Source organism: Volvox carteri (genome assembly GCF_000143455.1).
Source record: "Volvox carteri f. nagariensis unplaced genomic scaffold VOLCAscaffold_23, whole genome shotgun sequence".
NCBI lineage: Eukaryota > Viridiplantae > Chlorophyta > Chlorophyceae > Chlamydomonadales > Volvocaceae > Volvox > Volvox carteri.
This window is the reverse complement of record NW_003307566.1, coordinates 996,243-1,006,974: the sequence shown is the minus strand read 5'-3', so window position 1 is coordinate 1,006,974 and position 10,732 is coordinate 996,243. Positions and strand designations below refer to the sequence as shown.

The window sequence follows — 10,732 nt, the reverse complement described above, 5'->3', positions numbered from 1 at the left end:
TGTTCATTTAGGGTGGTGCGGTCGGCAGCAAGCGTCGGCGAGTTTACCCGACTTCTACCAGGTTTGGCCAAAGGCCGCGTGAAAATTGTTAGACACATAAGCGAGTGTAAGGCAAAAGGTCGAACTGATCCTCACGGTCCGGGGGGACTGGCTGTCTCCTGAATCGCAGGAGTCGGCGAGCTCAGGACCGCAGCTTGGTCGCCCTTGCCGGTCGCAACATGTAGCCAACAGGTTTCACGGAGCTGTGCATATACAGCTGCTGCACGCCCATCAGGTCTGTATCATCGGGCTGCAAGCATGTATCGGAGAAGGCCGCGTGGCGATGGTGACCGAGTGTCCGACTTCCCCTCTCAGTCAAGCGCCGCAAGGCAGACCTCGAGCAAACTCTAGAGCTTCTGATCAATCCATTTCCTTGCATCCGGCCCCGCAGAGCTCCCACACGACGATGCCGAAGCGCCCCATCATCGCCATGCCCCGCTCCCTACTCCGGCGGAAACGGGGGGACCTCTTGCCAAGTATATCGCAGGATTGAAATCAGGCCTCTACCGGCCCGATCCGCGCCAGGAACTTACAATTCAGATGCTGCAGGTACCGCCAATTTTTCTGCGGTACACCTGCTTTTACTACCGTACATATTCGCAATGTCTGAGTTTACCCGCGACGGTTGTTTACTCTCCGATCTCCTTAAGTCTACTTACTGTCTATACTTTTTGTTTGCTTTACTTTTTGTTACCAGGAGTTGTATGAGGACCTGCAGAGAGCGGCCGCATCAAAGAAGCTGCCTGGGCAGCAGCATTGCAACCACCACAACCACCGAGGCGCACGGCGAAGACCATCGGGGCTCACAATCGTTGATTACGTTGGCGGCGGCGGCGGTGATGATGAACCCTCTGCGAACGACCGGGACAGCGGTGGCGGAGGCGGCGGATTTTCGTGGTTGGCAAATCTAAGTCGGGCACTCAGCGGCGGCGGCGGTGGCGGAGGCGGGGATAACGGCGGCGCGGCGGGCGCATCAAGCTCCGCACAGGATATCGTACGGGGTCTGTACATGTACGGCGGCGTCGGATGTGGGAAGACGATGCTCATGGACTTGTTCGTGTCGTCCGCGCCCTCGCATTTTAAGGTCGGTGACCGTGTTGAATGGTGCTGTCCCCCCGCGGGTACCTGGATGGGTTTTAGACGTCTACACGTGGCCTCGGCTCTCCTGGCCTCCTTCTTTTCCCGGTTTTTTCGAAGCATACATACATACATACATACATACATACATACATACATACATACATACATACATATGTATACGTACATACATACGTACATACATACGTACATACATACATACAAGCAGCGCGCCCCCAATATTCCGCCACAGGTGTTACGGACCCATTTCCATGACTTTATGTTGGAGGTCCATGCAGCGCTGCGACGTCACTCCAGGGAGGCTGATCCGCTGCTGACGGTGGCTGACGGCATCGCGACTCGAACCCGGGTCCTCGCGCTAGATGAGCTTTTTGTGACGGACGTGGCGGATGCGATGATCCTAAACAGGCACGTCACGTCCGTATACTTGTGTGTTCGGTGGGGTGACTTGCATTAGGTAATGCACATTCCCACGCGCACAGAGTCCCGTACCACTCTGCTCCGTGGCCCGGTCTTTAATTGAAGCATACGTTCTACATACAGAGACACACGTGCACACGCATAAACGCAGAAAGTAGACAGGCAAGCAGACAGACAGACAGGTACACAGACAGGCACAAAGACACAGACAGACAGGCAGGTAGACAGATAGATAGACAGACAGATAAGCGGACGTACTGAAGAACAGACAAACAGATGAAAACGGAATGGCGGATGAGGAAAAGGGTACAGACAGACAAACAGACAAACAAAGACAGGCAACCAGACTTGACACCACCAACTTCTCCAAATCAACAAGGCAACACCCGCAGGAAGCAGGGGAGATGTTTATTTAACTCGCTCCGGGCGTCTCCCCAATAGGTGGGTGTATTTCCCCAATCCTATGCCGTACGTCCCCATGTGTCGTACACAGGTTATTTGGTCGGCTGTGGGACCGTGGCCTGGTCCTCGTGGCCACCAGCAACCGTCCCCCGGACGACCTGTACAAGGGCGGCCTGCAGAGAAACCTGTTCATGCCCTTCATACATCGCATCAAGGTGCGGGTTGGGGGGGGGGGGGAAAGACGGACCACACACGATTGAAGCTGCTGCCAGGAGGAAGAGAGTATCAAAGGGGGGAAGTAAGGGTCTTGGCTGGGGGGGTTGGGAATGAGGGGGGAGTGTCAAGGGAGGGCCGTCGCTCTTGGGGGGAGGGGGGGGAGGTAAGTGGGGCGGATGTGTTATGTGTAAGTGCACGGGACGGGAAACACCCAGGGTTGGATGGGCGGGACAGGATGGAAGGAAAGCTCGGTGTGACATTCCTGTCCAATGCTGCATTCTTTCCCCCTCCCCCTCCCCTCCCCACACTCTCCAGCCTACACGACTCCCCCTCCCCACCACGACCCGCTCCCGCACTCCCCGTGCGGACCCAGTATAGACCCAGTGCCGCTGTCACGATATGAACAGCACCACCGACTACCGCCGACTCGCTCAGCACCAGCGGGGTCTGTATTTCGTCGTACCACCTGCGTCCCCCGCCGCCGCCACCACCACCATCACTACTCCTAGAGTCGCTGGCGGCGGCGGCGGCGGCGGCGCTGGGAGTACCGCTTCCGCCACCTTGCAGTCATCGCCACCCTCGTCCTCGTTGTATTCCCCCTTGGGGGACCCTCTCCTGGAGCGGTTTCGCGAGCTGGTTTCGGAGGCGGGGGTCTCTCCGGCGCCCGGCAGGGTGGAGGTGATGATGGGGCGGTCACTGGAAGTACCTCTTGCGGCAGGTGGTTGGGTGGTTGGGTTGGGGGAATGGGGGTAGTTGTGCGTGTTCGTGTGTGTGTTTTAACAATCTGAGCTAGGAGAAGGAGATGGGGAGGTGTGTGCATGTATGTATGTTGTTACAGGGTGGTTAACTTCGCCAGCGGCCCCCTTTCCCGGGGCAGTCCCTGCTCTCCCCTGCTAGAGGGGCACCCTAATCCGTCACCCCATCCGACTTCAGAATGTATTCGTTGGGTTCGGCAACTCACCACCAGCATCCAACCAAATCTAGCGGATCAACGGCGCATCAACTTAGTTCCTGGTCAGCTCGCAAGTTGATATTATCACGTCCTACACCGTCCACAAGATGGGGGGCCACCTCCCATTTCATCACTCCTCAAACACCCGAGGAGCTGGCAGGCGGATTTGAACCCGGGTCGACTGGATCGACTGGGAGCAGAAGTCAGGCCTTAACTTCTGCCAGCCGCCTGCATGTATGTATGTATTTATGTATGTGTGTGTGGAGGGTTGGGGGAGGGTTAAAAGGGGTTTCGTGGGTGTATGGATCGGGGGAAGAGGTATGTGGTGAATTTGGAGGTAGGAGGGAGGGGGCCCGGAAATAGCAGCAGCAGGCAGAGGGAAGGGAGGAAGCGGCCGCCTCCCCGTGAAGAGTGTGACTGGCAGTCAGGGGCTGGGACCGGGAACTGCGGGACAGCTTGGGTGAGAACGGATGTGTGTAAACCATTATCATGTCCACACATTTATTATTATTATTATCATTATATTATTATTGTTATTATTCTAATTCTATATACAAATGGGCATTTGTGCCAGGGAATTCCGTAAAATTTGATGATTTAACAGAGCTTCCTGTAATTTGCGTATTTTACCATTATTAAAATAAGGGAATAAATATTTTTTTAAACTATCCGAAATAGAGCGAAACTAACAGAAGTTTTAGATAGTGGGGAATTAAGCAAGGCTGCACTATAGTATTTGGAAAAATGCTGCTTATTCTTATTCTTATTATTCTTATTATTATTGATTATCATTATTATCATTATATTTATTAAATTATTGTTTTTATTATTAGTTATATTATTATTATCATTATAAGTTATTATTTGTTACCATTATTATTGTTTATATATGTTCCCGTGTTCCATTGCTTCCCCCCTCCCCTGCCCATCCCTCCCCCGCTTCCACACTCAGGCAAGGTCTGCATGTTTTCGTTCCAGGAGCTGTGCGGTCGACCCGTGGCAGCAGCCGACTACCTCGCCCTCACCGCCACCTACCACACGGTGGCGTTGCGGGGAGTGCCTGTGTTTCGTGCCGCGAACCGTACGGAGGCATACCGCTTCGTAACGCTCATTGACGTCATGTACGAGGCCAGGTACGGCGGCATGTACGATAAAGAGGGACTTATGCGTTACGTATCGTATCGTCCTCTGGCGCGGGTGGGATCGTGGGGCTAGCAAAGAGAAGGGGGAAGGGCTCATACATAGTTCAGGGAGTGGGTAGCCCCCTCTCCTCTCGCTCATTTCTGCCTGTCTGTCTGTCTATCTGTCTGTCTGTCTGTCTGTCTGCCGCTGTTTGGTGTGCTTGCCGTCGCGGAATCCCTTTCTTTGAGTGCGCACATGGACCCTCACACCCCACTTCCCTCCCCACTTCCTCCCCACTTCCTCCCCACTTCCTCGCCACCCGCCATCAGGACCCGTTTGTTGGTGACCGCTGAAGCCGCCCCCACGGACCTCTTCGTGAACATCATCACGCAGTTCGATGCGGCTAAGGGACCCGACCTGGCTGCTCTGCCTGACGTGGTGGTGGGTTTGGGGGGCCGGGCCTGAGGTGTGTCTGTCTGTCTGTCTGCCTGTCTGTGGGTCTGTGTTTTTAAGATTTGAGCCGCGAGAAGAGAATGGCAAGAATGGTTGTTGCAAGGATACCTTCACTGAAGCGAGCTACGTAGGTGACCTCCCCCTTGATCGGTGAAAGGGGGGCAAGGGGCAAGGGGGGTAAGGGACTGGCGGGGTGTGGAAACCCATTCGGACCGCATCCCGCACTATTTAAACCTGCTCTAGTCGTCATTCCCGTACCTGTCCTCCGCGGCCCCTGCCCATCCCGCCTTCGCCCCGTTCCCCCTCAGGTTGCTCCCGGGCTGTGTGTTCCAGGTATACCTTTCCCCCCTTCCCCTTTCCCTGGTCTTTTTCTCCCTATTTTCCCCCGGTTTCATTCCCCCCCCCCCCCCCGGCGGCCCCCCCCCCGGCGCCCCCCGCCCGCCCCCCCGTCTCAATTGGCAGGTGGACGACAACCTAGGGTTTTCCAAGGACCGCACCATCAGTCGGCTGACGGAGATGCAGAGTCTGGAGTATCTCGTACATCATGCACGACAACACGAACCCTCCCTGGTGCTAGCTCTGCAGGTGGGTTTGGGGGGGCCTGAGGAAGGAGAGAATGGAGGGATTGGGGAGGGAGTCTTAGGCTGCAAGAAACCAAAGACTTGTCAATTGGGTGCCTTGTGTGTATGTACTTATGTGTGTATGTACGTAGCTGCTTTTCTTAAAGAAGAAGTTCTGACCGTAAGATAGGAACCCCCTGTCCCGCACATCATACACATTCCGCAGGAGGCCCAAGCCCGTAACCGCCAAGCAGCTGCATCTACAGGACACTGAGACCGACAGACAAACAGACAGACAGATAGATAGGCAGGTAGACAGACGGACTGGCTGGCTCACAGACAGGCATACAGGCAGACGAGGGGGAAGGGAAAAGGGGCGGCTGTCTGCGTCGTCTTATGAACTGCGTTTAGGACGTCCCACGTGCTGCACGACGTTTCCATTTTAAGCGATAGGGTGTGTGAACGTGTGTGTGTATGTATGTGAGTCAAACGTTAGGATTGTTTTCATTCATCCTGAAGGACAAAGGTGACGATGGGGGTTTGCGGGGGGGAAAGGCAGTGTGTGTTTGGGAGCCGGGGTTATAGAGACTTGGGTGTATGTTTGCTGCGTGTGTTTGTGAGTTTGTATGTATGTAGGTATGTATGCGGGTGGGATGGGGTCCCAGGCGAGGCGCGGTGCTAGGGGTGAAGTAGATGGTGGCGCACTTCTAGATACGGTCATGTAGTCATCGGGGTTGAGGCGGTGGTGGTTGAGGCGGTTGAGTGCTGGTGGCGGCGGCGGTGGTGATTTGGTGTTTGCGGCACTTTAGGGCATCCATCCCAATATCATTCAAGTGATAGATACCGATACATTGATACGCGACCCGCAGCTGTCTGTATGTACGTATGTCTGTGGTGGACTGTCGCGGAGGCCTGGCTGGCTCTGGAAGGGCCAGTCGTGGCGGGGTGACTTGGGGATCATATCACCATGCTTGCGATGTAAGGATCTTGGCGGTTCCGACATACATACATACATACATCAACACATACATACATCAATACATACATACGGGCATGCGGACATACACAGGCGATTATTACGCAATGTGAAATGGATTTATGTTGTGCACGGATCGCCATGACGGTGTATGTATTTAATTTATACATACACCGTGCCTGTGTCTGTGTATGTGTCTCAACACGCAAGTAATATTGTAACTAATCATATAAAACATGAAATTCTGGTGGGATACGGGAGTGAACAGGTTTGGTTGGTGATTCACCTTTCCGCTGCTTTCCGGCAGTACAGCTTCCGTAATGGGTGGGGCATGAGCGTTTGCATGGGTGAGAGGACACCTCAATGTGGGTCCCCTCGCTAGCCCCGGGGGCCCTGCCGAATGCCAAATGATAAGCTTATCATACATCTCTAAAATGAGATATAGAACCTGTGTACACACATGCACGTGTATGCACCCGCCGGTGTAGTAGGTATATAGCTTCTGGCAGCTGAAACGGCCTCACTGAGGACGTTGGCATCGTGCGCTTTTTAGGCCGCGCATTTGTTGACGAAGTGTGCCGTACTGTACGACAGCTATTACTGTAGCAGCAGGGAAGCGGCAGCCTGCCTGCAGCAGAGATTGCACCACGACAGATGCGAGGGGGGTTTGTTATTACGCCTGGAACAGGAGGTCATGTGCAGGTCATGTGCACACTGCTTCACAGCTACACACCCACATGTATATACGTACATCCACATATACAGACATATACACACGACACACACATATACACACACATATATACACATATATATCTACTACTACCACCTACCGACCTACCATCTGCCTGCCTACCTACCGACCAACCGTATGAGGTCTGTCGGGCTGCTGTGGTGTTCCTTAGGGGAAAACAAACAGGGCCAGACAAACTGGGCCGCGAGGAGGGCGACGGGGAAGAGGAGGAGGAGGGGGAGGAGGGGGAGGGGAAGGGGGAGCAGAGGAACGCAGGCAACGCTGCCGTATGAGGTCGGATGTCGCAATGTATGTATGTGTGCTTGTGTGTATATACACACATGCACACACACTCAAACAATATACTGCTACTTCCGACTTCATATATGACTGACTATATGTATGTGAGTGCAGATGTAGCAGCCGGTACACAGTACGGCGCTATAAATACGCGCGTAGCGCGACCACCACCATCTCGAAAGACCTTTTCAGCGGTCAGCTGCTACAGCAGACGTCGGCAAACGATTGGGGGGTTTCGGGTCGTACCGAAGAAACTCCCGAAAACAGAAATAGAGTTCCCGAAGCCGGCCGGCTTGCAGAAATAGGATCGTACGCCGTATACGAAAGGCGTTATGCGCCCGAAGGTCTGCCCGACGGCCGTGGTCAATGATGACAGAAATAGACCCGTTCCCGAAACCAGAAATACCCCGTTTGCCGATGTCTGTGTGAGTGTGTGTTTTAATGTCAGGGTAGGTAGCAAGGTAGGTAGGTAGGTAGGTAGGTACGGTAGGTAGGTAGGTAGGTAGGTAGGTGTACGGTAGGTTGGTAGGTGTACGGTAGGTAGGTAGGTAGGTAGGTAGGTGTACGGTAGGTTGGTAGGTAGGTGTACGGTAGGTAGGTAGGCAGGGGGTTTTGCTTTTACTTGCTGTGTATCAATTTGCCACCACCGCCACAAGTACAACAGATTGTGAAACAAGTACATGACGAGCAGGGCCTGGGGTCTTGGCTGCCCCTGAAATGTGCTAAGTGCTAATCACCGCAAGTTCGTTGTGAGGCAGTTACATACGCAGCAAGCAAGAAGAACACGTGTCATTGGAATGCCCAGCCTTTAATGATATTGTGCTGAAGAGGGATTCGATCAACAACAGAGCACGTTGGAGGCCATGAAATGGGAGCCAGCAGGCTGTCTGGCGAGGATGTTGGAACGTATGTAACGGCTCACCGCAACTCAGTTATTCCCGTTGGGCGCTAGTCTGGGCTGATAGTGCGGTGTTTCCTGTTCTCCGTGGCTTTTAGGCGTTTAGGTATTTTTTTTGCCCTTGGGCCTTCGGCTCGTATGGATAGTTTTACAGGTATAGGGTCACGCATCCCCCAACCATGTAACACACACACACACACACACACACACACGGCAAGCAAAGCCTACGACGACTACCGTACTGCAGAGAAATCGACAACCACATGACAGAAGTCGTCGCTGCAACAGCAGCAGCAGGACCTTTCTGACATGCGTCCTTTAGGATGGCATGAAAAGATGGATATGGTTTTTTTACAAGCTTGCTCCGGAGCTTGTACTTAAGTCCAAATGAACCTACCGGAAGGCCCATGGCCAGCTCCCGGCATATTTTCAGGGCCACGGATTTTGCTATGCTGATGAACAGCTATATATCAACAACAACGTGACACCCACAGCAGCAGCAGCAGCAGCTAGCAGCAACAACAGCAACAGCAGCGGCTAAGTATGCAGTACCAGCATTGGCATTTGGTTGTACGCCAGGTATATAACCTCGGCCCAGTGTCCTGCATTAGACATACTGTTATTGCTGTTAGTGTACATCTACGTCGCCCTTTGCACAGTACAGTACATATATAGATGTGGGATAGTCCTGCATATCCGCAAGCCACCTGATGTGGAAGCGCACACACAGAGTCGCTCCAAACGTGTGTCGCGTCCGTGTGGCCGTGTTTAACCATTCCGCGCACGTACACACACGCACATACACACGGCTCTTGTTTGCTTAGGAGGGGTCAGCAGCCCCCCTCGCGCCCCTCTCCCGTCCGCTGGAGAGCTCTTAGGCGGTCTTTCCGTCGGGACTGGGCAGTGTCAGGCCCGGTCAGATACTTGTAATCTTCACAATACACACACACATGCACACACGTACAAACGTGTACACACGTCCACACACATACACACAAGTACACAAACATTCACACCTGGGTCATTAGGGGCGCATGCACGCAGACTCATACGGTTATGTTCGTGCGTATCTATGTATCTGCATCCACATTCACACACACGCATACATACATACATCCACACACGCACCGCATTACTGTATAGTCAAAGCTTTCAGACACCGAAAGGCATTGCCAATCTAAGCAACCAAGCCGGCAGTCCTCTTTCGAAGGTACGAAGGAAATACGAATTGTGCGCGTGCAGCTAGATCGTGCTATACCAGAGTCCAAAAGTGCCGCCAACGAGGGAGTCCCATGTTCGAAACCCACTACAAGTGGATTTCGGGTTCCCAAGCTTGATTAGGAGCCTCATGGTCCGTTCATTAGTATCACACACAGTCCTTCCTGGCGCACATCCCAAGCAGTGCAGGGCACCCACCCTGTTCAAACAATTACCGGATCCGTCGGGATCCGGATCCGCCGGGCGCAAACAAGGATCTCGTTCCCTGCAGCGCGGCCATCACCTCACATGTGATCGATTTATAAATATCAAGCAGCCCTGCAGCGGGGCCGGCCAGTCAGCCGGTTCGGGAAAAAAACGCTACACTTCAACAGCTCCTCACGCCTTGAGCGGACCTCTCCTTCTTACTCTCTCTCTCTGTCGCTCTGCAAATTGTTGCCTTTCGACAGAGAGAGATTTTGATGAGAAGCCTTCAGCTGCCACGGGGGCTCGTGTGGCGCAGGTTTATGGGTAGGGGTACGTACGCACGCGACCATGTGAAATACACATTCACACACACATTCTTACACATACACAGAAACACACATACGGACACACACACATACACACAGACATACATACAGAGGATGCGCAGCCGCGCCTGCTGCGCAAGGCGCAGGCTGCATGGACGGAACTGGGACGCAGCGCGTACTGGAGTTGGTTGTTTGAGGGCGGTGGTAGCCACCGGTCGAGCAGGAGGGGAGTGTGGCCCCTCACGCCCCTCTCCCCCCCACAATAAGGAGAGTGACCACTTCGGCGGTCGTTCCGTTGGGGTTTCTACGGTTAGGTGCCCCTGGCCAGTGTCAGGCCCGGATTTGATATATAGCACATACATATACAGGCACATACACATACAGAAACACACATACATGCACGCATACCCACATAGACACACACACGTGCACAAACAGCTATGGATGCATAGGTGAAGGCCAATATGCAGCACCCTCATCACTCGCGCACAGCGTTCCTTTCCAAAACGTCATACAGACGCGTTCCAAGAACTGCGATACTACTCACACCTGTGCATGTCAATCTATCGACACCAGGAAGCCAGGATGTACTTCCCAGGTCCCCCATACAAACAAAAAAAACAACAAGACCCCGAGGAGTTCCGTCGTTTTAATAACAACAAAAACAGCAAAATAACAAACGCAAATCTAAGCAGATAATACTGAAAACTACTGCTGCTCCTCTTGTCGTCAACGTGCCCAGCCTGGTTACCGAGCTCCGAGCTACAAGCTATAGGCTTATTCTCAGCCGTACAAGACCGCGTGCTGCTGGTATATTGGACCGTTATGAATAT

The 10,732-nt window shown here is 53.4% G+C and overlaps 1 protein-coding gene across 1 annotated transcript; it reads left to right on the top strand.

Annotated features, from left to right (window-relative positions):
- Positions 1 to 1,033: 1,033 nt before the first annotated feature.
- Positions 1,034 to 5,452, top strand: VOLCADRAFT_61252 (uncharacterized protein; the record flags this gene model as incomplete). Its single annotated transcript, XM_002951389.1, has 8 exons — positions 1,034 to 1,123; positions 1,370 to 1,554; positions 2,051 to 2,180; positions 2,560 to 2,631; positions 2,743 to 2,901; positions 4,085 to 4,260; positions 4,579 to 4,690; positions 5,165 to 5,452. Coding segments are annotated over 8 exons (1,212 nt in total), but the record flags the coding sequence as incomplete, so codon positions are not given.
- Between the last annotated feature and the right edge of the window lie 5,280 nt (positions 5,453 to 10,732).